The sequence below is a fragment of the Tiliqua scincoides genome, chromosome 3 (assembly GCF_035046505.1).
Source record: "Tiliqua scincoides isolate rTilSci1 chromosome 3, rTilSci1.hap2, whole genome shotgun sequence".
Taxonomy (NCBI): Eukaryota; Metazoa; Chordata; class Lepidosauria; order Squamata; family Scincidae; genus Tiliqua; species Tiliqua scincoides.
Genome location: NC_089823.1, coordinates 101,680,002 through 101,706,852, shown reverse-complemented (window position 1 = coordinate 101,706,852; position 26,851 = coordinate 101,680,002). Strand labels below are relative to the sequence as shown.

At 42.2% G+C, this 26,851-nt stretch overlaps 1 protein-coding gene across 1 annotated transcript in view; it reads left to right on the top strand.

Moving 5' to 3' along the window:
• The window catches only part of PCCA (propionyl-CoA carboxylase subunit alpha), a 276,404-nt gene that overhangs the window by 62,099 nt on the left and 187,454 nt on the right, over window positions 1–26,851 (top strand). The window contains exons 6-10 of the mRNA XM_066620028.1: window positions 1,027–1,158; window positions 7,509–7,545; window positions 15,198–15,276; window positions 21,496–21,598; window positions 23,940–24,034. Of these exons, the coding sequence (XP_066476125.1) occupies window positions 1,027–1,158; window positions 7,509–7,545; window positions 15,198–15,276; window positions 21,496–21,598; window positions 23,940–24,034 (446 nt within the window). The remainder of the gene's footprint in view (window positions 1–1,026; window positions 1,159–7,508; window positions 7,546–15,197; window positions 15,277–21,495; window positions 21,599–23,939; window positions 24,035–26,851) is intronic.

Sequence of the window (26,851 nt, the reverse complement as noted above, 5' to 3'; positions counted from 1 at the left end):
CATGAAAGAGCTGTTGAAAATCAACTGAAAATGTAGATAGACCATTATTATTTCAAACATAGTACTTAGTGGAGAGAATTCACACTTTAAAGCTATGTGCAGTCAATTGATGAAATATGAATGTTGAGACCAAGTGAAATGCATACATTTGTGAAATGTTCTTATGTCATAAATGTTGTGATTGTGAAACTTTCTAAAGCACCACAGATTAAGACATTTGATAGGAAAAGCTATGTAACCCGAGAAGACTGCCCTTACTGCAAGTTCCTAAAGCACAATATTTTGAATACTTTTTTCAAGCATAAAACAATGATTAAACTTTATAATATGCCTATGAAATTAGGTAACATCTTTTTGGGGAAGTGGGGATGAATTCTGAATAAAAACAGACATAATATTGTAGAAGGCATGATCACAGTTTATAAATGGCATTTAAATAAGTATTTGAAACAATTTCCCTTTTTAAAATATTGCTCTAGGACATTACCCTGTCCTGATGTAAAGTATGTAAGAATTCTGTTACTGAACCTGTCTAGTCTGAAAGATAGTATCCAGATATTTTATGTATGCAGTACCTGAATATTTTAAAACTCCGTTTTGTGTGTTGAACACTTTTAAGAGGAATTTCATTTCCGTTTTGTGTGAGGCTTATGTTTTAAAGAATGCAAAATGTTATCCTGACCTGTATTATACACTAGTGAGCATATCTTTGTAAGCCACTTGTGGCTCTTTGAATCATGAGTTAACTGGCTTTCTCTCACTCAAGGGATCCTGAAAATGTTCAAGCTGGAATACTTTATGGTTCTCAGTTATTTTCCATGGTCTGGCTTTGATTTATACAAACAGTAACTTAGGAGCTTTGAGCCTGTGTTCCATATATGCTTAACAAGCTCATATAGGTTGTTAATGTACTGGTTCAAGTTACATTGCTGATATGAATTTGGGGTATTTGCTAAAAATGAAATGAAATATTATGGCATTTGATTGTTTCTGGTGAGTAAACCCCTCTATCTTCCTCGCCCTTAGGAATCAGAAGGTGTTGCTTTTGTTGGACCAGACATGCATGCTATTCAAGCGATGGGGGACAAGATACAAAGCAAATTGTTAGCCAAGAATGCAAAGGTCAATACAATACCTGGTTACGATGGGGTGGTCAAGGTAAGGAAATGATTAAAGTATTCCATTATGGTTCATTTTTTTAAAAATGCTCTTTAATCATTACAATAACAGATTGGGGGTAGTGTGGTGTATACTGCCTGTGTATTGCAAGGATGGCTGGAGTGCACTGCTTCTCTGTGCACAGACAACACACACTGTATACCTGTGGGAACCTTGTCACTGTGGCCTGGGGCGACCTGAGTCAGAGATGGAGGGCACAGCACTGTCTTCAAGTGCAGAGATTTGTTTCTCCATAGATGTAAATAGTCTTTTACTTACATGGCAGAAGATAGTCACTCAAAGATACCACTGAGGTGTAGTGATGAAGCCAAATGTGCTTTTTGCCCCTGGTAACTTTAAAGAATCATACCTGCTCCTGCTTGTGTAGCCTACTGCAGCTTATTTTGTCACTCTGAAGTGTGATGAAATGTTTGGTCATTTGCTTTTTAATTCTGAGAAAAAATATTGGATTACCCCTGCTAATTGGGTAAGAGGCACTTTTTCAAGTGGGTGCTCCTTTTTTTAGCAGGGCGAGAGTAACTGGCCCACCTCACCCCAGCACTGTCTGTTCTAGTGGCTGTCTGCTGGTATTCATTTGCATCTTTTAGATTGTGAGCCCTTTTGGGACAGGGAGCCATTTAGTTATTTGATTTTTCTCTGTAAACCGCTTTGTGAACTTTTAGTTGAAAAGATCATCATCATCATCAAACTTTATTTTTATCCCGCCCTTCTCCCCAAAGGGACCCAGGGCGGCTTACAACATATTAAAAAACAAACAAACAAACAAACAAAAAACAACAGATTAAAACATAATTTAACAGTTATGTTTAACAGTTTAACAGTTTAACATAATTGTGTCCAGTTCTGGTCGCCGCATCTCAAAAAAGACATAGTGGAAATGGAAAAGGTGCAAAAGAGAGCGACTAAGATGATTACGGGGCTGGGGCACCTTCCTTATGAGGAAAGGCTACGGCGTTTGGGCCTCTTCAGCCTAGAAAAGAGACGCTTGAGGGGGGACATGATTGAGACATACAAAATTATGCAGGGGATGGACAGAGTGGATAGGGAGATGCTCTTTACACTCTCACATAATACCAGAACCAGGACACATCCACTAAAATTGAGTGTTGGGCGGGTTAGGACAGACAAAAGAAAATATTTCTTTACTCAGCGCGTGGTCGGTCTGTGGAACTCCTTGCCACAGGATGTGGTGCTGGCGTCTAGCCTAGACGCCTTTAAAAGGGGATTGGACGAGTTTCTGGAGGAAAAATCCATTGTGGGGTACAAGCCATGATGTGTATGCGCAACCTCCTGATTTTAGGAATGGGTTAAGTCAGAATGCCAGATGTAGGGGAGGGCACCAGGATGAGGTCTCTTGTTATCTGGTGTGCTCCCTGGGGCATTTGGTGGGCCGCTGTGAGATACAGGAAGCTGGACTAGATGGGCCTATGGCCTGATCCAGTGGGGCTGTTCTTATGTTCTTATGTTCTTATGTAACAGATAAAAACATTAAAAACACATTAAGAGAAACCATAAAAACAGTAATCAGATAAAAGTCAGAATAAAAAGAGCATAAAACAGCAGTTCAAGGAGGAATCACGCCTGTAAGAAACTAAAAGATGTATAAAAGATGTTAAAAAGGCCATAGAGTCAGAAGGCTTGTGTAAACAACAAGGTCTTCAGGCCTCGCCGAAAGGTCTCGAGGGAGGGAGCCATTCTCAAGTCAAGGGGAAGGGAGCTCCATAACGTTGGTGCCACTACTGAGAAGGCCCTATTTCTTGCCGCCGCCCCACGTACCTCTTTAGGCGGCGGCACATGCAAAAAGGCCTTCTCTGATGACCTGAGAGGACGAGCCGGATTGTACGGGGTAGGTGATCTCTAAGATAGCCTGGCCCAGAGCAGTATAGGGCTTTAAAGGTCAAGACCAGCACCTTGATTTGGGCCCGGAAACGAATGGGCAGCCAATGTAGCCCCTGGAGAAGCGAACTGACAGAGTCAAACCGCCTAGCTCCAGTGACCACATGGGCTGCCGCATTCTGCACTAATTGCAGTTTCCGAACCGTCTTCAGGGCAGCCCCACATAAAGCGCGTTACAATAATCTAACCTCAGTGTCACCGTAGCATGGATCACCGTGGCCAGGTCTGCACGATCCAAGTACGGCTGCAGCTGGTGCACCAGCCGAAGCTGCGTGAAGGCCCCCCTGGCCACAGCTGCCACCTGGGAGTCCAGGAGCAGCTGCGAGTCCAGGTGGACCCCCAAGCTGCGGACCTGCTCCTGCATCATCATCATCATCATCATCATCATCATCATCATCGGATCATGTGTACAGCCTAACCAAACAATTGTCCCCATCTGTTATTTTTACATTCTTGACTTTTCAAGAGATGAATTTCATGAAAGAAGAAAAATAAAGTGGATCTTAACCATTAACTGAGACTTATGTCAGCAGACCACTGTTGCTGAAGAGGCTTCTTTTACTGCATATCCTTGCAGTACATTTAACATGGATGGATTTCAAGGATTTTTTGCACTGTAAACCGCGCTTTTTTTGGTTTGTTGCAGTCAGTCCACAAGGTTTTTGGGGTGAGATGGTGTGTCTCTGAATGTCTGGTTCTTCAGGTTCCTGGTTCTATACGCAATTGGGAATTCTGAGGCACTTGGATTTTCTTAGAGCTATGCAGCTATGATGCCCATTCTGTTTGTCATTGCATGTTCGGAAATTGGTGGTGGTTCTATCTTTTTTTTTGGGGGGGGGGGGGGGTTCTTTCTCAGTATGGGAAGCCCGGAGGGCTTTCTACCTTACATATAACAAGAGATTTATACCAGGGAGCTTCAGTTGGCTGAGATTCCTCCTGTGCCTGCTGTAACGAACAATTGGGTTGCATGCTCTGTATAGAAAATCATATAGGACTTTGAACTGAAAATGTATGAGGGCCAATTGAGATGTGGTGTTTGTTCTGTGAAGCATTTCCAGCGAACTTATAGTCATGTAGGAGTCTGTGTGACCAGTGTCACATCAGACATTTCCTTACATGCTATGCCACGTTGTGTACAGCATTTGCGCACAATAGTTCTTGGACCACATAGGGTGCTTTACATGTATTGGCTGGTGCATGGGTAAGAATTTGTTAAAAGTTACATTGGTCAAATGGAGTTCCTATGATAATTTTCAGTGTGTAGAACCCATAGTATCCCTTTCTCTGGAATATGAATCCTTATCTCTGGAGTGAGAAACTGTGGATGCTACCCAGTGGCTTTTATTATTGGAAATCTATGCTGATTGTAATAGTTGGAAGAGCCTGTTTGATCTGTGGTACCTGGAGGATTGGCCTTGGACCAGGGAGACTTCTGTTCAAGTCTTACTGAAGCATGACAAGGTGGCCTTGGGCTGATCACCATCTCTCAGTTTTTTGCTTTCATGAGTAGCATGAATGTGGATTATTTGGAATTTTAAATAAAATGGTTGGTGGTTTAAACCACCTATGTTGTTTCCTTACAACTGGTACTACCTGACTCATTTGGTCACATCAGCAGTGCCCTGTGGAGGTTTAATTGTTACAGAAGCAGAAGCCAATGTAGTGTTCAGTGTCATGTACATACTCCAGACAGGAGAAGTGGATACCTGTGAGATCAAGTGAGAGTTGCTGGTTGAAGAGTTCTCCATTGGCTGTGATGCCTTTCAAGGCAGCCAAATTTTAGAATCCATGCCTTGTTAAAAAACATTTTTTGTGGGGAGGGGCACAGCTGTAACACCATTGTGTTAGTTACCTTGGGATAATTTGCAGCTTGCCTTCCTATGAGCTTGAAGCATCCAAGTTACCCACTTGTTTGCAGTTAAGTAAATGGGGAGAAAATGACCACCTTTGTTGCTTTTATTTTAAAATTCTGTTTAGCAAATATATGCCTAAATTTGCAAGAGAAAAGAAATGTAAAAGTTTCCTCCTTGGCTCTAATCGAGGCCCTTCATCAGTCATCACTCTTCCTGCATTTTATTCAAGAGGCTCTAATTGTCTGCATTTGGCAGGTTTAACACTTCCTGACAGAGAGGCTATTAAGGGGAAGTATTCTCGAATAACTGTCACAGACAGGAACAAAGAACCTTCAGACTCAATGTGTGGAAACCACTAACATTCTTAAATGACCCTTTTCATGCATTTTTATCCCTTTAAAGCTAAAACTTGGAAGGCGTGGACCTTGCAGCAAGGAAAGCAACAAGGTGTAATAAAACAGTAAACCTTGATTTTATTCTTTCTTTTTTTTAAAGACTTATCTTTGGCTTAAAAACAATTGTTGTTTGGAAAATCTCATTAACAGATGTGAGTGCTTGAAGTAAAAAGACTTAAAACTGATGTTGCTTTCAGAGCTGCTTTGAACTTAACAAGCACTCGTGGAGCAGACTAGCTAATGAAAGGAAATTAAATTTTCTGACAACTTCCTGTACGAACTTCCTTATTCTTCATTGGGCTTGTAGTAGGTACTAAGAGGATTTAGTTTTATTGTTTCAGCAAACAAATGAACCAGGTATGAAATCCTCTTTTTAAAAAAAAAATCTCCTCCCCCTTGTTGTGGGGGGAGCTCTCATCTGCTCCTTTTTTTCCCTTAAAGAAAAGGCAATGAATGCCTAAAAATACTAGTTTTCATTTTAATGCTCATAAGTCATCCCTGATGGATTAAGCTACACTTAGCAGCTAGGTGTTACTACCATATACATAGGCTCCCCAACTTACAAACATCTGACAGATAACAGGGTTGGTGCTTTTGCGCAGGTGCAGTATATCCTTTGCTGGTGCTGTTGCCCAGGCATGATAGTGCTAGACTGGCAAGAACTGGCTGTTCAGACCTATGACTGTTTCATGTTATGAATGGACCTCTGGAATCTAACCTCTCCAGTACTAAGGATCCTATGCAGTTTTCCAATGCTGATTCAGCCTTTCCAAAAGGGCATGCACTGCAACTTGTGGTGGGGAGACAGAGGCCTCCTCAGAGTAAGGTAATATTTGGTCCCTTACCTCAGGGCTGAATTGCAGCTACATCAATGCTGGAAAGTTGGATTGGGCTCTTAGTGTACATACGTATTTTAATATACACTACACTTTAATAACATACATATTAGCACGTTTGGATGAACTTTTAAGGCTTAATATATCGTACAGTAACACGTAATGGAAATATGTTGTTCGGGTAAAGTGAAAGTTCACTTGCATGTGCAGGAGTTTTATACCAGACCCCGACACTGAACTGTACTTAGCAATCTTTTCCCCCCACCCCATCTGTCTGCATAACACTGTATGTATTTTTATAAAGGGAATAGATATGGGGCTGCCTTATCTTGATTTGGGCCATTGATTCAGTTAGCCCATTGTTGTCTACTGGTAGTGGGTTTCCAAACATTCAGACAGGGATTTTTAAGTCCTGGGCTATCTGACATTCTTTTAACTGGAGTTGCCAAGAATGGAGCTTGAAATTTCTGCATGAAAACTGTTCTACCACTAAGCTAGGGCTTTCCTCTAAGCATGGAGTGGCATTTGTTTTGTTAATGTACTATGTCAGATGCATTTCGCTTTACCTGAAGGCTGGCAATAAGAATTCTTTGCTGCTTGTTCTTAATGGTGATTTGGGCCACACTGTATTCAATTTTCTCCACTCGTGTTAAATGCAGTGTCTTGTGAAGTTTAATATTAAAATTTACCTGGTAAAACAGTTAGCGAGTACAGTAATTGGTTTATTGTCATTAAAAATACCAATACATAAGCGTCTTTAGTTGAGACACTGCATGATGTATTTCAAAGTGCTTTTGTGGAGGTTGTATTCGTCAAATTTCCCTTCTGTCATAAAAAACCCAAAATCCAGCCCTACCACCTGTGATACTGCATTTGGATGTTTCAATGAATTTTGCGAGACTTTTGCAGACTCTGAAGCTTAACCAAACAATAGGGAATCAACTCCCCCTGGTGACTGTATCCAGGAAAACATGACACATGTGTACCTGTCCTGAGAGGACATAATAAGCTGACAGTTGACATGTTCTGATATTCATTTCTCAGTGAAACCATCTAAATTCTGTTATCTAAATTCAAGCCACTTGAGAAATCCTTCTGTAGTCCTGCTGACTTTTCCTGTCAGCTGATTCTTTGCTGCTTAGAACCCAAGTATTATGCAATAAGGAGGTAAAATTTACATTCCACTTATGGTATTAATTTCACATTCCTCTGAATGAAGTGGGTCAGAAGGTTGTAAAATCAAACATTAAATGAATCGGAGGAGACAGTAGTGCAATATACGACTGCCCTAGAGACACAGTGCAGTTGCTGATGGGATTAATGTTGGGTCTAATTTCCTGCTTTTACAGGATGCAGATGAAGCTGTCAGAATTGCAAGGGAAATTGGTAAGTTCTTAAATTGGCTATGGTGAGATTTGTATGCCTTTCAGAAACCACTGTTGACTAAATTAACTGTATAATAAGTAGTCCCTATGATACAAATGATGGTTTTAACTTTTTAAGTTCTCAGTTGCCTTTGGGACTGGAAGAACCTGAGCATTAAGTCCCTTTCAGTCTTAATATTTTATCTATACAAGCAGCATTTTTAGTCTGACTAAAGTTGCAGACGGAATGCAAGATTTTATAAATGCAAATGCCACAAACGTAGTGTTTTGTGTGTGTCTTTTGTGTAAGGTGCTGTAGTCAATCTTTTTAATTAGGTTACTTAATTATATTTCTGTAGCTTGTTAGTTAATAGTTATGTAGGATTCCACTGTATTTAGGGTATCATCAGCAACTAAAGGACCATGCTACTTGTTCTGTGTCCCCAGTGTATGTTTTGCTTGTTTTTTTCTGTAATAATAGATCATTCTCCCTTGTGTTGCATGACAAACCTATTTTTGAAACTGAGGAAACTTTTAAAAAAACAATTTAGATAAGGTATGAGAGTGGAAGGGGAAAAAGCGAGCCCCCTTAAAGTGCATAAAGTTGCCTTCTGGATACTTAAGCATATTTTCCATAATTCCTAAAATATAAAAGGAAGTCTGTGTTATGAAATTGAGAGAAAGCTGGAAGAGTACTAACCCAATCAAGCTTTGTCTAACCCTTGCTCTTACGTTCAGATCCTGCTCCTTGATCTTGCACACACTACCAGGTTGACCGCAGTTGCAGAAGTGCCGTAAAGCACACCACAGTGGCCAGAAAGAGGGAGGCATGGCGCAGAGGCCAATGTGGAACAAATGTTGCCTTACCCAAGGAGACCTTTCGCTGCCTTCCTGGCCACTCGGCCTACAGTGGTGCCAAAACGACTGCCGCTGCATTGTGGCAGGGACAGTCATAGGATTGGGCTGCCAGTCCATGTTGTGTTCAAATACTCTCCAAGCTGTGAAACAAGCTGGATGGCCTCTTGTCAGTACTTGTCTCTTGGGCTCATTCAGCTCTTTTACAGAGTTGTGTGAATAAAGTGAGAGAACATCTGTGCATGCTGCTCGGAGCTTCTTAGAAGAACAATGAGAAAAAAATGTGTAAAGAGTAGCTGGTGTGGCCTAACTGCTAAGAAACTACTCGGAGAATTGAAACTTCCCCTGATTTGAATCTCATATCTGCCGTGAACTGTGACTAGGTAGCAGACTTGGGCAAGCCAATCTCCCTCTTCCTTACTTCCCAGCTGCTGCAGTACCAGCCTAATAATAGTTACAGAATTGTTGTAAGAGTTACATCAAGATAATATGTGTGAAGTGCTTTGCACTTACAAAAGCAGTAGACAAATACCAAATATTATTATTCTTACTAAAAATAATCAAAGCTAATATTCAGAAGACCAGTGACAATAGCAAATGTTGATTTTGTAACATGAAAGATAAAACAATCTACCATCTGGTCAGTGTCTTTAGTAAGATTGCCCACATTGATTAAAGAACGTCATGACAGAGTTGCATCTATGATGCGCTGGAATTTTTGCAAACACTACAATTTACACTGAAACTCCTGGGATCATAAACCTGATAAAATTGCTGAGAATAACCAAGCAAAGATCCTTTGGGACCTCAGAGTGCAGGCAGGCAAACATCTAGAACAGGGGTTCTCAGATCCCAGCCCGCAAGCTATTTCTGGGCCTCGGGGACCCCATATCCAGCTTGTGGGAGTCCCCCCGTTGCCAACAGTCCTCTGGCCCACTGGAGACTCGCCGTAGCCCGTGCTGCCCCAATGTGCAAGCTCCAGGCATGGCTTTCACTCTTGCCTTGAGCTTCATGACTGTGAAGCTCCACAGTCAGCGAAGGAAAGACCTTTTATACACCTTGAGCTAATGTGAGACTTGCAGGTATCGCATTAGTTTAAACCGTGAACTAACGCGATACCTGCAAGTCTTGTGTTAGCTCAAGGCCTGTAAAAGGCCTTGTGCAAATGCACGGCCGGTCTTTCCTTGCCTGCCTGTATAGCTTCACAGATACGAAGCTCCAGGCAGCAGGGAGAAGACCTAGAGCAGGGGTGCTCACACTTTTTTGGCTCGAGAGCTACTTTGAAACCCAGCAAGGCCCGGAGATCTACCAGAGTTTTTTTACAATGTTCGCGCCATCATAACATAACATTTATGTGTACAATGTATGTTGGTGTACCTTGCATAACCAAATGAGCCAATATTGCACAACACAACATAATTAACTATAAACATTTTTTGTAATTACTTGAGTTTACTTTGATGACTTGCACTGAAGTGAATCAGCCAAGGATGTATAGTCGGACAGTAGCTGCTGACAGCCAGCCTCAAGCACACTTCCGCATGTTCATCGGTGGAATGGTACTTGGACTTAATGATCTTCATGTAGGAAAAGGCTGACTTACATAAATAAGTGGAGCCCTTCCTGCCTCAGGTGCTCTCATTTCCCTGAGGGCCCTATTGCTTTCAAGTGGCTGCAGCTGTGCAGCACACTCTGCTGGATGCCCGGGCCTTACCCTTAAAGGGGCCACTGCTGACACAACATCTACCTCCTCACCAGATCTTCCTCGATTCCAATACAAGTGGGGGGGGGGGAGCAGATCTCTATACAGACCAGTGCAAAAGCAGGGGAAAGGTGTGGGGGAAGGAAGATTTCTATATAGACATCACAGCAAGACCAGTGCAAAACCCCTTGCACACAGAACCAACAGATGGAAGTTGGGGGGAGGGGCAGATCTCCATACATACCAGTGCAAAAGCAGGGGAAAGGTGTGGGGGAGGGAAGATCTCTGTATAGACATCACAGCAAGACCAGTGCAAAACCCCTTGCACACAGAACCAACAGATGGAAGTGGGGGGGCAGATCTCCATACATACCAGTGCAAAAACAGGGGAAAGGTAAGTCGGCCCCAGTAGAGTCAATGGGGCTCACTCCCAGGGATGCGTGGATGGGAGAGAAGCCTGCCAGCGGCTCCTCTCCCAGGGAGGAGCCTGCCAGGTGCTCACTCCCTGGGTTCACTCCCTAGGCTCCCTGGGCTCACTCCCTGGGCTCGCTCCCTGGGCTCACAAGCCTGCCAGGGGCTCACTCCTAGGGATGCGTGGACGGGAGAGAAGCCTGCGATTGACTCATTTCGCCTCGAGATCGACTGGTAGCTCGCGATCGACATATTGGGCACCCCTGACCTAGAGTGTCCGTTGCTGCCATGTATGGGGGTCTGTGGGAGCGCACAAGCAGCATTGGCAAGCTCTCAAGTGCAGCCGCCACCTCCTTGGCCTTGCAGCCGCAGCTACCACCTCTGTTTCCTAGTGCATGAGCGGCCCTCGCCTCTGAAAATGGCTCCAACTGCAGCCATACGAAGTCAATGGTGGATGGATGTGCTGATTTTGTGGTGTTTGCTATGCAAGCAAGGTGAGCACGGTCATCCCCCCAGTGGAGAAGATGGAAAACCACCAACGTGGGTTGCATTCCCCCCCCACCCCCAGTCCTGGCTTAACTACGTCACTGAGATAAAGAACATGAGAAGATCACAAGATATGAAGATCTGAGAATAGAACTTGGGCATCTCTGGGAGAAGGAGGTCAACATTGTTCCAATTGTTACTGAAGGCCTTGGGGCAGTGCATAGAAGTCTAAAGAAACACCTCAGTACTCTTGGCCTTGAGCAAATTACACCAGTTCAGCTCCAGAAAACAACATTGCTTAGAACAGTGAGCAATGTTGTTTTCTGGAGCTGAACTGGTGTAATTTGCTCAATTGCCCTACGACAATATCTGTGATTACCAGGATCTTGGCTAGATCCCAAATTGCAGACTATAACCAGCCCAGCATAGGCTATGATGACGTATATAATAATAATACATTAATTACAAGCAACTTACAATTTCAAATGAGGGCTTTAAATTTCTGATCTTGGAGACAGGGGACCTGTTTGAACAATGCTTCAGATAACCGGCCTACCATGGTAAAAGACATACATGCTCTTGGAGCATGCACATTCTTACCTCTCCTCTCCTGTCTGAGGGGATTCAGGACCTTTTTCTTTAACTGTATGGGAAGTTAGGTTTTAATATGATAAATATATAATGTTTCTATAATTTTAAAAATTTAGAAATTTAAAAATTCTATAATTTTAAAACATTTAAAAATGTTTCTACAATTTTAATAATGGTAACATTGTAGTAATATCAATAATGCAGATAAATAGATTGATACATCTAGGCCCTGTGGTGGTGAGTAATCATTGGTGGCCTGCTGGGACCGGTTTGCTGATCAAATTGTTTGCATCTTTTTCTGACTTAGACTTTCCTTTGGGAGTATTCCATGATGTTCCTGTGGTCTCTACTTAGCTTATTCTGATGGATATGTTCAGTTTATTTAGAATCAGGATGTGGACAGCTTACTCGAAAGTGTGAGCTTGACCATGTGCCCACTATGTCCTTGCCCTTTCTATCTGTTTCTGGGCACAATTCAAAGTGCTAAGTTATTGTTTTTACCTATAAAGGCCTACAAGAGTTGGGACGTGGGGAGGATTGCAGTCTCCAATGTGATCATGCCCTCACACTGTTTTCATCAGTGTGGGGTGATCCACACTGATCCATCACAGGGGTGTTCAAACTTTTTGGCAGGAAGGCCACATCATCTCTCTGACACTGTGTCTGGGCCAAGAAAAAAAGAACTAATTTACATTTCAAATTTGAATAAATTTACATAAATGAATATTTTAGAGGTGGAACTTGTATGAATGAATGAAGGTGTAGCAGTAGCTCAAGGGCTATAAAAGGCCTTGCACAAAGCAAGGCCAGCCTTTCCTTTGCTGCTGCTGCTACATTACAGATGTGAAAAGAGCAGGCAGTGGAGGGAGCTCTCATCCCACAGTTCATGCGAGAGTTCGAACAGTATGAGAGCAGCTGTGTCAGGCCAGTGTGGGCTCCAGCAAGTGTCCAGTGGGCCAGAGGCTCATTGGAGACTGTGAGCTCCCTGTGGGCCGGATTGGGAGACCTCGAGGGCCGCAAGTGGCCTCCGGGCCCGGGTTTGGACACCCCTGATCTAACAGCCCAATTCTATGCATGTCTACTCAGAATTAAGTCTCATTGTATTCAATGGTGCTTACTCCCAGGAAAACTCCTTTCCGAGTTTGAAGAGACACTTTGCCAATAGACTGAGGCAAAGAGGCAAAGAAGGAAGGCCCATAGCCAGGGAGACAGACCAGGGACACACTATACTTGCTCCCAGTGCGGAAGGGATTGTCACTCCCGAATCGGCCTTTTCAGCCACACTAGACACTGTGCCAGAACCACCATTCAGAGCGTGATATCATAGTCCAGTGATAGCCCTTTTAGAGACCGAGTGCCCAAACTGCAAGCCAGAACCCACTTATTTATCACAAAGTGGGCAGGAGGTCTGGTCTAGAGGGTAGAGCCTCCGTCTGCCTGAAGATAACATCCACAAGGTCGCCAGTTTGAGGCCACCGGCACCGTGCAACCTGAGCTATTCCATCTGCTCTGAGCGTGGGAGGATGGAGGCCAGAATGTGAAGCCAGATCGGAATGAAACACCTGAATGTAGTGGTTCTTGAAAGAAAGAAATTGTAAAAATCCCTATTTAATAAGGGATTTATGTTCTTATGTTCTTATGTTCTTATTTAAATAAAAGCCTGCCTATATAAACCGCCTTGAATAAAGTCTTGAATAAAGACCAAGGAAGGTGGTATATAAATGCCTGTTATTATTATTATTATTAAAGTGCCAACACAGCAATTTAACCTGAATACTGAGGTTTTCAGAAAAAACAACTCATACATTAACATCTTTACCTACTATTACTTGTAACCCTTAATGAACTTTTCCTCTAGAAATTTGTCCAATCCCTTCTTAAAGGCATCTAGGCAAGTTGTCATCACTGCTTCCTGTGGCAAAGAGTTCCACAGACTAATTACATGCTGGGTAAAGAACTATTGTCAGGGAGGGGGTGGCTGCAAGATCTTGCCACTGCTCATTTTCTCAAACAAGAAAATATATTTTTTTAAAAAGCCCCACCCACAGAAGTTGGCTCCAAGGCTGCAATCCCAGCCACTCTTTCCTGGGAGTAAGCCTCATTGACTCTAATGGGACTTACTTCTGAGTAGACACGCACAGGAGCAGGCTCCAATCCCAGGCACCCTTTCCTGGGAGTAAGCCTCATCCACTGTAATGGGGCTTACTTCTGAGTAGACATGCAGAGGAGCGGGCTCCAAGGCTGCAATCTCAGCCACTCTTTCCTAGGAGTAAGCCTCCTTGACTCTAATGGGGCTTACTTCTGAGTAGATATGCACAGGAGTGGGCTCCAAGGCTGCAATCCCAGCCACTCTTTCCTGGGAGTAAACCTCATTGACTCTAATGGGGCTTACTTCTGAGTAGATACAGGAGCAGACTCCAATCCCAGGCACCCTTTCCTGGGAGTAAGCCTCATCCACTGTAATGGGGCTTACTTCTGAGTAGACATGCACAACAGCAGGCTCCAAGGTTGCAATCCCAGGCACCATTTCCTGGGAATAAGCCTCATCCACTGTAATGGGATTGGCTAGTGGTCTGCCAGTGAGGGCCCTGAGCCATTCCAACAGAAAAAGCCAGGAGCCTGCTGGATGCTGATTGGCTGAGCCTGCTGGAGAGTTGGGGAAGGGAAAAACAGGGACCTGAAGCCTGCAGAGCTGGCAAAATTGAAAAGGGAAATAAATGCAGGGCAGGTGGGGTAAAGGGAGAGGAGGGCAGTGAGCTCAGGGGGCAGAGGGAAGCAGCCCTCGGAAAAAGCCTCCAGTTCTTTTAAAGTGACACACAGCTTCAGCACCCCTCCCCAGGCTGCCTGGTTCAGTGCTGCGTGCCCACAGAGACGGTGCTGTGTGCCCCGTCTGGCACGCGTGCCATAGGTTCGCCAACACTGCCATAGTCTTTCGAGACTGAAGGTTGCCAAGAACTCCCAGGAAAGTTCAGATAGGATAGGAACCTAAGACCCTGCTGTCTCTGAAATACTGTTGATGGGGTTTTGGGACAGAGTCTTTTTGGTGGCAACTCCCTAGCTATGGAATTACCTGTCCCATAAGATCTGACTGTCACCTAAACTGTCTGCTTTTGTGGGTAGTAGAGATTCTTTTATTTTGTCTGACTTCTTTTTGCTTGCTTTAGTTTTATTTTGCTCATGCTGCTTTCTTGTTTCTGCTTTCTGCTTTTATTTGGCTTCTTTGTTCTATTTTGTTATTGTGTGGTGTTTGTAAAGTGGTTTTCGGTTTAGATTGCTTGAACTGAAATTGTAAACCACCTTTGTGTCTTCTGTAGTAGAGAAAAAAGATGGCCTATATGTTTTTTTTTTAAATAAATAAATATGAACTGAATTTCAAAGGTCATTTGGTTTGTGTTAAAAAGTGTTGTGTCTTTGATCTGCTATTATACCAAAGTTAAGTTTTCATTTACTAAAATCTAGAAGTTGGTTCTCATCGACAATACCATGTTGGTAGTGCAGTCTTAATTCATCCTCCCTCACAAACAGCTTTTAAATAAACCAGTTGTTGTGTTATTGAACATGTGGTCAGTTGTCATGTCTGTATGACTTACCGATCAAAGTCTGAACTTCTAATTGTTCCCTGCTGCTAGGCTACCCCGTCATGATCAAGGCTTCAGCAGGTGGTGGTGGGAAAGGCATGAGAATCGCATGGGATGATGAAGAGACCAGGTAAGATGCTGTCCAAAAACTAGTTTTGATGAATGTCCAAAATCCCATTAAACCACTGTGAACTGCCAGACAAACAGATATCAAACAGCAAATTGAAAATGATCAGGTTTTGCTTTTGTCCTTGGTATATCTTGGCAGCTTCTTAATGCTTGGATTTTGTACATATGCATTTTGATTGAAATTAGTTTTGAAGAATATGCTGTATAATGTTATTAAATAAGGAAAATAATTTAGCAGTCTTGTATGTGTATCATTTTTAATCTCTGCTGTTCTTTAAAAGAAGACTTAACATGTTTAGCTTAATGTATTTAGTACAAAATAAAAATTTTTCCAGCACAGGAGTTATAATCTTATCTATGTTTTAAAAACAATCAAAACATATAAAATGCATATAGCTTAATCTTAAACTTAAGTGTGAATATGTTTAATACCAAGGCAATACAGTATTTAAAATGCTAACCCCTAATCCAGGGGTGTCCAAACATTTTGGCAGGAGGGCCACATCATCTCTCTGACACTGCGTTGGGGCTGGGGGAAAAAAAGAATTAATTTACATTTAATTTGAATAAATTTACATAAATGAATTTATTAGAGATGGAAGTTATATGAATGAATGAAGATCTTGCAGTAGCTCAAGGCCTATGAAAAGCCTTGTACAAAGCAAGGCCAGCCTTTACTTTGCTGCCATTGCTGCATCACAGATGTGAAACAGCAAGTAGCGGAGGGAGCCCTCATCCCACAGCTCAGGTGAAAGGACGAACAGTTGTTCTCATGCTGAAAGCAGTTGCGTTGAGCCAGCACAGGCTCCAGCAAGTCTCTGGAGGGCCAGAGATGGGGGGCTCCCTGCGAGCCTGATTGGGAGCCTCTGAGGGCCGCAAGTGGCACCCGGGCAGGGGTTTGGGCACCCCTGCTCTAATCGTTTGTCTGAAGTGTTTCAAATGTTTTCTTCCTGTCAAGTGTAAATATTGCATTTGGTCTAGCTCAGTGGTTCTCAAGCTGGGGCATTGGAGTGCCTCAGTCAGAGAACCCTGGCCTCTGCACCCTTAAGGAGCGGGAACGGGAACGGGGGACAGCAACACGATCACCAGTATCATGTTGCTTTGGAGGGATGAAGGGGCTTGTTTACCAGAGGCTGCAGCAGCCTTCTGGGGGTGCAGGGAGCCGCGCGCCAGCCTCTGCAGGCTGCCAAAGCACACAGACACTTAAAATAACAATTGTGACCCACTTCCGGTTTTCTGCTGTGAAACTGGGTCACAATAGTTACTTCGACAGTTTGTGTGCTTTGGGGGGCTCTGTGGAAGCTGGCATGGAGCTCTCTGCAAACCCAGGAGGCTGCTGCAGCCTCTGGTAAGTGGAAGCAAGCCCCTGTGCTCCTCCAAAGCAATGCGATTCTGGTGGTCACGTCACTGCCTTTCCCCCTTTGCAAGAACTTACAGCGGGGCTTAAACTGCTTGAGAGTTTGAGAACCACTGGTCTAGCTGATTTCAGTGGTGCCATAGGCCTAAGAACATAAGAATGTTGCTGGATCAGGCCAAAGGTTCATCTAGACCAGTATTATGTGTTCAACAGAGGTTAATCAGATACCTCTGAAAAGCTTACAAACTGTGTATGAACAGTTCTCCAGTTCTACAAACAGCCATTCTCCTGTTGTTTGTCCGCAGCACTTTGTATTCAGAGGTTTTGGTACACGGAGGTGCAATTTGCTGTCATGGCTAATCTGTCCTCCAAGATTTCTTCTAGGCCTTTAAAACAGCAAAATAAAACCTGAATTCTACCCTGATTTGCAAAAACCTCACAGGGAGGGCAATGCATAGGAAATATTTTGACATAAAGTATAATCTAAATGGGAATTTAAAAAAAATCAACTGCTTTGCACACTTCTGTTCATTTAAAAACAAACCCCACCACACACCCTATATATACATTCAGTTACTATAATTATAGCTATACTTATCTTTCTTATATGGGGCAGTTTCATTGTATAGACAACTTGACAGTCTTGCTTAGTAAATTTGTAATGTTTTTTCAAACTCAAATCAGCTGGTGATACCACAATTTGTAACAATGAATATTATGCAGGAATGATATGTAGGAATCAATCTGGAGCACAACATGGTGTAATTTGCATACTCATATGTGGGTCTGAGCTCTTGCCTTTCCAAAATAGTCCCTCTTCTGCTTGACAAGCAAATCCCCACATTCAGTAGAGTTTCAGAATCTTTTGATTCAGTTTGAGTGATTGTTGACAGGGAAGACTATATTTTAAAAGCCCCAGCCTATATATAGATAAGCCAGTGGTTCGAAAACTTTCCTTCTTTCACAGTGGCCTCTTTTTCCTTGCTCTCGTAGACAACACCGTCGTGGATCACATGAGATATTGTGCAATAATTGTGCAATCCAAGATTCAGGAGAACTGGGAAGGGGAGGCTGCCAGGGACATCCCATGGTGCCCATGTGAGCTTGCTTTGGTGCCTGAGGATGCCATGGTGCACAGTTTGGGAACTACTGAGATAAGCCAGTGTATGTGCCTAAACAGCCACACAAAGACTATTTAGGAATCCTTTCATGGAGTTAAAACTGAGGAACTTTCTTACTGTGAAAGAAAACTTGCCAATTTTAGTCTCGGTCTTTAGAGCTTCAACATCACATCTTTGAAATTATCTGTTCTGTTTTGTTTTAGGCTGTTTGCACAGCTTAAGGCACAATCCTAACCAACTTTCCAGCACTGGCATAGCTGTGCCACTGCATCCTGCAGTCGGGGGGAGGGTAGTTATGGAGCCTCTTCACGTTAAGGCAATGTTTGTTCCCTTACCTCAGAGTTGCATTGCCCTTATGTCAATGCTGGAAAGTTGGTTAGGATTGCAGCCTTAGTTGCTCGAAATAGGACACAGTTTAAAAAAATCAGTGTTTGGTTTAGCAGAGGGAAATTTTGAAGTGAAAACTAGTAGTATGGAGAGATCCAGGTGCCTCCTATGCAAGAAATGTTGGTATCGCTGAGTAGTGTCTTGAATGATTCTTGTACCTTTACTTGCGGAAATATCCAGTATATACATCTGAATAAATGAACTTTGAAGTTCCTAAAGAGTCTTAAAAAATGAAGTGTAACTAGTTTTATATGTAAATACACCTCAAATTCTGATTCAAGAAATTCTTTACGCATAATCAGTGGGTATATTTTTTGCTTTTGCTTTTTCTGAACATCAGCTCCACCACTGCATATCACAACTTGCTTTTTAAGGATAAATTATAAAGCTTTCTGAAGCAAAGATGGAAAGTACTGAAGCTGTCTCTGTTCATTCATTTTCACATGAATAAACCTCTTCTCATTTCTTTGTATTTTGCATCAGAAATTTTTTCATGAACTTCCATGAAGACTTTTCTGTTCGTTTACTGTTAATGTCATATGGATAGTTAGTCTTTGGTATTTGCTACCCTAAAGGTGTTAGGCCAGTGGTCCCTAAACTTTTTAACACTGAGACTAAAAGGACAGTCTATTGGGACCCTCCTAGCTTTATGAGACTTAGAAAAAAAAATAGCTGCTCAATCCTGTTTGTATCCTTTTTACTATAGTGGGGGGAGACGCCTTCTGGATCATTTGTTGAGCTCCACGTTCATCAGATTGGGACCATTCTGGTAGCCTTATGTTCCCTTTTGCCTGGCCTTTGATAGGAGCTGAGGCAAGTTTGCCTATCTACAAGTAAATGCAAACGTACTGCTCTGTTGCAGATTCCATAGGCTCAGTACGTGTTCCTTGTCAACTTGAGGGGGGGGGGTGAGACTACCTTCTTGAGTGTTTTTTTGGGGGGGCCTTGGTCATTGAATTGGAACCATTCTGGTGTCATTATGTTCCTCTCAGCCTGCCCTTCAGTGTGACTGAGGCACGTTTGCCTACTCAAAAGTAAGTGCATGCATGCAGTTCAGTTTTACTTTCCATCGGTCTCACTGCATGTTCCTAGTCAGCTATCAGCTTCAGTTTCACAACCTACCATCAAATGGATCAGTGGGTCAGTTTTGGGAAACACTAGTTTAGGCTAATAGAGCCTTTTTTGGTATTAATGTTGTTTAAAACTGCACATCTTCCTGTGTCATTTTGTGGTGGAGTCCAATTTCAAGTGAGATTGTATTCATTTATTAAGTACCAAATTTTGTTAATTTATGGTGGGTGCTACTTTAAAAAATGTGAGTGTTGGATTTCAAATACAAGCTGTTATACAGGATTGTAGAACTACAAAATTGTAAAATCATAAATGCATGAAATTATGGAAGCGAAAAAATCCAGTTAAAGCACAGTACAATAACAAAGCAGTCAGGCTGCATTTAGAATTGGAAGAAGGTTCATCCACAGATAGCTAGAGCTGATTGCTAAAGTTAAATAATGTTTATGGGGGAAGTGTGGTCCAAAAACTTCGTGTTCTAGGTTTGGAAGAGGGAAATTCAGTTTCAAATTCATAAACTGTGAAGTTTGCTTAGTGGCTTTCCCAAATCAGTTTCAGCCAAATCTGAATCAGAGAATGATGCTGCCTGGTGCTCCTGAGAAGGAAAGTGGGATACAGATGTATCAAACAAACAAATGATTTTAAGGTTTATGCAAAACTACATGAAGCTCTGGGTTTGTTGACTCTTAGTGATGCTGAGTAAATTAATGGAAGAAAACAGACTTTTCTAAAATAGAAGTGAAATAAATTTTAGTGCTTAGATGGGGCTAGGCACGTACATAGAGAGGGGCAGTCCAATCCTAAGCCTCCTGGTGTGCGGGGATGCTGTGGTACCAAAAATGGCTGCCATGGCATCTTGAGCGCAACTGTGCATCTGCTAGTGGTTCCTTGGGGGAAGGAGACGTTCGTCCCCTTCCCCCGGGTAAGGAAAGTTGTCCCACAATAGTGCTACTTGATTCTATGGCAGCCCTTGGGCTGCCATAGAATCAAGAGTCTCCCTGTCGAGCCATGGAGCCTTAGGATCAGGTGGAGCTCAGCTCCACTGGTCCTGCCCTCCTCTTGCCCCATTCCCTCCCCTGGAATGCCTCTTTCCTGTGTCCCCCCACACCCCCACCTACTTCCCCACTGCCCAGCGGTTCAGGCAACTGCTGAACACCAGCCTTCCACTGGTGCTAAGCCCTGCAAACATGCCTTATGGCACATTTGCAACAGTGTGCACCAGCGATAAGCCGGCACACACTATTTAGGGTTGGGCCCTAAGTGTGTACTTATAGATAGATAGATTATATGTATAATTAGGCACATTGAGTTTAACAAATAAAAACTACAAATTTTGTGATCCATAATTTTAATTAACATGTTCATCAGTTAAGTGAAGTATTATAGAGATCATTTAAGAAAATGCCTAGGAAGAAAGTCAAAAGAACAAAATGTTCTGAATGACAGCACTGAATCTAATAACACCAAATGATTTGCAAGTGGGTATATAACAAATTTAATCAAGCTATTAATGCTTGAGTGATTGCCTTAGATATTATAATTGCTGAATGATATTTATCCTTGTCTCTCTTAATGGTGTTTTGGAATTTTTAAGTTTCATCACTTTTATTTATACCTCTATTTTTATTTTAAAATTAAATGAAAAAGATATTTAATAGGAAAAATGTGTGAATTTGCAGTTTTAATACTTGGTGATTTCAGCTGTGGTTGCAGATTAGAGCCATTGAAAGTTATATAGAATATGGGTATTCTACAATTGCTGTTAAATTGTTTTAACAATTGTGGCTTGAATTATTCTCAAATTGCTTGTAACATGAATGGATTGTTTAAAAAAGAAGTCTGAAATACTTCTGGAGTAGATTCTAAGTACCTTAATCTACAGATAAATAGATGAATTGATTCACAAAAGCTTCTGACAGTCTCTCGCTAATGCTTCCTGAATAAACTTAGTAGTCATGGAATAAAAGGATGAGTCTTCTTACAGACTAGTAACTGGCTAAGGAACAGAATGCAGAACATGAACAGACAGTTCTCACAATGGAGGGAAGTAAGCAGTGGGGTTCTCCAAGGATCTGTGATGGGACTGGTGTTATTTAAGTTATTCATAATAGATCTGGAGTTAAGGTGAGCTTTGAGAGGCTATTCCCTTGTTATTGGGCAGGGTAGGGAGCTTCCTTCAGAAAGAAGACTTCAGAAACTCTGCTGTACATGCAGCTAAACTTTTGTTAAAAGTTTGACAGCTTGGTTCCTATACTTCTAAATGTTTTATTTGTTTGTCTTAAAGGGAAGGTTTTAGATTTTCATCTCAAGAAGCTGCCTCAAGTTTTGGGGATGATCGATTGTTAATAGAAAAGTTTATTGATAACCCTCGTCACATAGAAATTCAGGTTTGTATTCTTTCCATATTCAACATTTTGGTTTAGCAATGGGTGATTGTGAATGACTGTCTTCTGCATTTTTCACTTTAACTAATTCACAGTGGCCCTGGTATAGCCCGGGGCCATTACCGCAAGCTGCCGCCCCCCCTCCCCAACGACCAGGTTGCCGCCCCCTGCCACCCTTCCAGAGACTCAGGGAGGCCGTGTGTAGCCTCCCTGACCCTCCAAGGGCCTTGTCAGTCCCTCACAGGGCAAAAAAAAAAAAAGTTTTTAAGCCTTTAGAAGGCCTTTGGAGGGCTGGGAAGGCTTCTGAGGGCTTAACAAGGCCTTCAGAGGTTCAGGGAGGCAGTGTACTGTTTCCCCGGCCCTCAGGATGCCTTTGGGCAAGTGCTGCAGCTAAGCAACTAAGTGCAAAAGAGGGGGAAACACAGGGAGGGTGGATGGTGGCGTGGCAGCATGCCCCAAGCCTTGTGCCTGGGGCATTTATCACCCTTGCCCCCCGGTACACCATAGCAAATTCAAACATTAGATATGACTTCCTATAACAAGAGTCAAAGGTTTAGTTGAAGAACCTTAACCTCTTAATATGTGGTTATCTCTCTACAAGCCATTTTATGTGGAACTTAATAGTGGACAGTGATGAGTTGATCTTTTCTGACAAGAAATCTATAGTATATGCCAGTCTTCTCAAAATTTAGTTTTCCAGTCTAAAATACAGAATCTTAATAATTACTATCATATGAATTTTGTTTAGATGCTTGGAATATATTCTGACAGGATTTCAATAACTTCATATAACACAACCCTTCTGTATGTTGGTGATGCAAAATAGTTTAACCCACTCAGTGCTGACAAAATGCCATTATAACTCAGCCCAATTCTACAGGCTCTTTGCACTGGCAGAACTAGTGTGCCACCAATGCTAATTGTCTTATGGCAGTTGAAAAACCACTTATGGCAGTGTACGAAATATCACACTGCTGGAGGGTCTGTGGGAAGACCAGAGCCTCCCCATGTGTGTTGATGGTCTGCTAGCTGCTCGCTGAGGAAGATAAGGCAGCGGAAAAGACATTGAGGGGGCAGAACTGGGCAGGGGGGAGGTGGATAGATCCATTGGTGATGGTGTGCTGGATCTATCCCCTCTGTGAGCTGCCTCCCTGCCCCCTGCCTGTCTTCAAACTTGTGCCAGTTAAAGAGCTGGCACAGGTCCAAAGAGACCCATTGTAGAGTGGGAAGTTTCAGAGGGGCTAGGGGAAAGATTCCCTTTCTCTTCTTAAACCTCTCAGTTTATCCCTCCCCTCCCTGGCTACAGCATGCTTGTTTTCGCTGTGGCTGTTTTTGGTGTTGCAGTGGGGGGTGGAGAAGGATAGGATTAGGACCAAACTTTAATAGAACATAAAATCCTGATTCTAATTACAATGGTGAGAACCCAAAGAACTGGGCAACTAGTTTTTTGCAGCCATGGGAATTTGAGGCATACCAGTTCCCATGTCACTTGAAATCAAAGGAGCAGTTTATTATATAATATGAGTGTCTACCATTCATTGTGCCAGGTCTTTGCCATGGCCATAGTATCTTGCATAATCAGGGTGGGGGGAAGAGAAAGGAATTTCAGCAGCTTATTGGGGGGAAAAAGCTTAGCTGTTTAGTTTTGATTTGGTATAGATTTGGGTATTCAAAGAATAGAAATTCAAAAATCCTGTGAAGGATACCTAAGTTGTTGGACATGTCTGAAGGAAATCTGTAGATCCTGGCTCTAGGATTTTAGCAGAAATCTAAAAAATAAAAGAGAGACAAAAAAGGCAATCTAGTGCATACACTAGATTTTTTTTAGTCTAGTGCAGAGGTTCCCAAACTCTTCCACAGGAGTTGGGAACCTCGTAAGTAGTGGTGGGGGCAGGGTGGGAGTGGGGGGGTGTCCCTGATCGTGCCGTAGAGATCATGGTGCTGCTGGGACCAAAGGACATTTTAACATACCTGGGGGGCTGCTGAAGCCTCCATGAAGGTCCTGGAGGCTTGCAGCCCCCTCTGCAAGCCTCCATGTGACTGCCCTGAGCTCCAGTTGCTGATCGGACCTCACTTCTGTTTGCAATTGCTCAATAAACGTAGTACAATCTGGTTTACTTGGTCCTGAGAAGATGGGCATATGACAACCAGAGCTCATTCCACGTTGAGATTTCTCTCTGGAATGTATGAACCGACAAGGCCTTGAGATGATGTGTGACTAAAAGCATCCCTTGCACTTTTTTTGATATAATACTTTGAATGCAATGGATTATTTTCATTGATGCGGATAAGGAGTTGGAGAGAAAGAAAAGCAATGTATTTATTTAGAGTGACATTCTCCTAGGTATTGGCAGATAAACATGGCAACACATTATGGCTGAATGAAAGGGAATGTTCCATTCAGAGAAGAAATCAGAAAGTGATTGAAGAAGCACCAAGGTGAGTATTCTCACTTTTTTTTTTACCACAATTGATTTTTGAGCAGTATTTTTAATTTCATAAAAATGTTAAGCAGAAGTAGTAGGGAAATGACTAGCAGCCAACATCAGTTGCTAGCTCTTTCATATTTTTTACCCCAGAAATTATGAAAACAGCATGACTAGAAATTCAAATAGTTTCAATAATTTTTGCTGTGCAGAGTTGTTTGATATGAGATGCAGGTTTCTGAAATCTTTGTTCACGTTAAAAGGATGATAGTTTGACATTTAAAACTTTGAAGTACTGGGACGCTTTACAACACAAACCTACATACTTCTACTTAGAAGTAAGTCCTATTTATAATCTCACATAAATATGTGTAGGATTGTAACTTTGGACATTTAACTGGGCAATGGTAATGAGTTGAATGGCTCGAGTATTTGTAGATGAGAGATCAGAATACCTGAATGTTGTGCAGATGCCTGTATTTTGTAAAGGCTGAAACTCTTCCAATAAATAAAGGCTTGGTGTATGTCCAGATGATATTCACACTCGCACACTGTGGGAATCTGTATGAGAGTTGGGATATCAAGTATAGTGTTGATTGCTGTTAACTAGATCCCTTGTTCAGCTAAACTCAGTGTCTTTTGGTTTAAGCACTATGTTTTACTAGGATGTAGAGAAGTTCAAAGTTACTTCTACTCACACATACGATTTTTCCTTCTACCTGTAGGTTCCTGTACATTCTGAAGGCCAGGGTCCATTAGAGCAGTGGTTCCCAAACCATGAGTTGGGAACCACTGGTGAGTTGCAGCCTGATTTTTGGTGGGTTGGCAATGAGTGATGGAAATATCAGATAACTAATTTCCTCAAGCCCTAAGGCTATTCAAAAATCAGATACTGTAACCGCTAATTACCCTTCAAAGAGCTGAGCTCTTGCAGTTTGCAAGCATGTGTAAATATAGGGAAATAAATGTTTGAGGGTCTTTTTCTGAGGGTTCAAATAAAATATTTCTTTCTAAATCTCCTTTTTAGAAGGCTGATAAACCTGGGTGGACCCTGATACAGTGTCGTTTTAAACAATGGATCCTGGTGTTAATAAGTTTAGGAACCACTGCTCTAGAGCAGTGTCCCCATATGACACTGGTCAATGGCAAAATTGTCCAGCCTCTGTGCGTGTTCATACAGACTTTTCTGGATCCTAACTGGCCCACCTCACCCCAGCACTGTCTGTTCTAGTGGCTGTCTGCTGGTATTCATTTGCATCTTTTTAGATTGTGAGCCCTTTTGGGACAGGGAGCTATTTAGTTATTTGATTTTTCTCTGTAAACCGCTTTGTGAACTTTTAGTTGAAAAGCAGTATATAAATACTGTTAATAATAATAATAATAACTATGCGTGTTGATGGAGGAGAAAGCATATAAGCCAGAAACCCACCACTAATATCACTGCAATGAGTTCACTGTCTGATTTATTGTTGAAATAGGGTCTCATGATTCATGTTTACTGATGATGCTTTTGTTTTGTGGTTTTAAAGTGAAAATTGAACATGTAGTGGTAGTTTTTGGGGATAGGACAAGGGCATTGTGAAAGATGTAATTCATCTTGAAGTATATTCTTCTTTCTTATCGTATTGCTATCTTATGCTGTCCTTTGGTTTCCTTTCTCATACAATGTCATTCTTGGCTGGCAGCCTATATGGAACATTATATGGTTCTGTTCTCTTACTCCCTTGCTGGTGTATTGCATGTCGTTATTTACTGTGATGACCTTTGGTTCTGTATAGGGTTGATCAAGAGAGTGGCAGTCAATTTTTTTTTAAAGCTTCCTTGTGTACCCAGATCAATCTCACAGTGTGAGGACAGGAACAACTTTTTCTATCCTTTAACAGGTAAAAGTTGGAAAATTTGCAAAGGTTAATATAACTTCTAGTGTAGAAGTATCATCAGAATAGTAATATTCTGAAATATTGCCAGAAAATACGTTTTTCTGAGTTGGTGAGCCTCTGGCCTCTGGAAGATGATATATTTAGTGTCCTGCAGTGAAGAAGGTTGCTGGTTGGGGAGCAGTCTTAAGAGTGGTTCCCAAGAGAGTTCCACAACTGCACTCCAGGGCAGAAGAAACAGCTGTGCTCAAGGAAGGGAAGGGGGAAACCATGCTGTGTGGAACAGATGAATCAAAGAAAGAAAAACAGAAAATTAAAACTTTCAGCTTTAGGGTAAAGTTGAAAGAATAATTTAAGTTACAAGCTGTTACTGTCATTGAATGTCAGATTCAGTGTTGCAGGCTAAAGTTGAAACAGCAAGGCCATTCAGTTTGAAGCTTTGCAGTTTTGCATTTCAAGTTTTCACTAATGCACCCAGATATATTAAGACAATATATCTATTGTCTTAATTCATTGTCTTTGGAAACAAAAGCACTGCAAATCGTGGGATTCCATAATTCCATATATTAAGGGTGCAATCGTATTCTGCGCTGGAACAGGCAAGCCAAGAGGCTTGTTTTGTATCCAACGCGGAATAAGTGCCCAAAGTGACTCAGCCAGAGGTAAGAGGAAACTTTTTGGCCGATGCAAAGCTCAGAGCCTCCATCGGCGTGGAAGCTTATGTCAGCCTCCGCAGGTCGGCACGCCTCTGTGTGCTGGCCTTGCTGACTCCTGAGGAGGTGCAAATGTGCCTTACAGCAATGTAACTTAGTTGTGGTGCCTTGTAATCCTCTTTAATGTCCACTACTAATATATTAGTAGTATTGCTTTATATTTCTAGGGTGCATTGAATTTCTGTAGAAGTATGAAGAATAGATCTTTTTAATTTTCTTTTTAATGTCCTAATAAAGAGA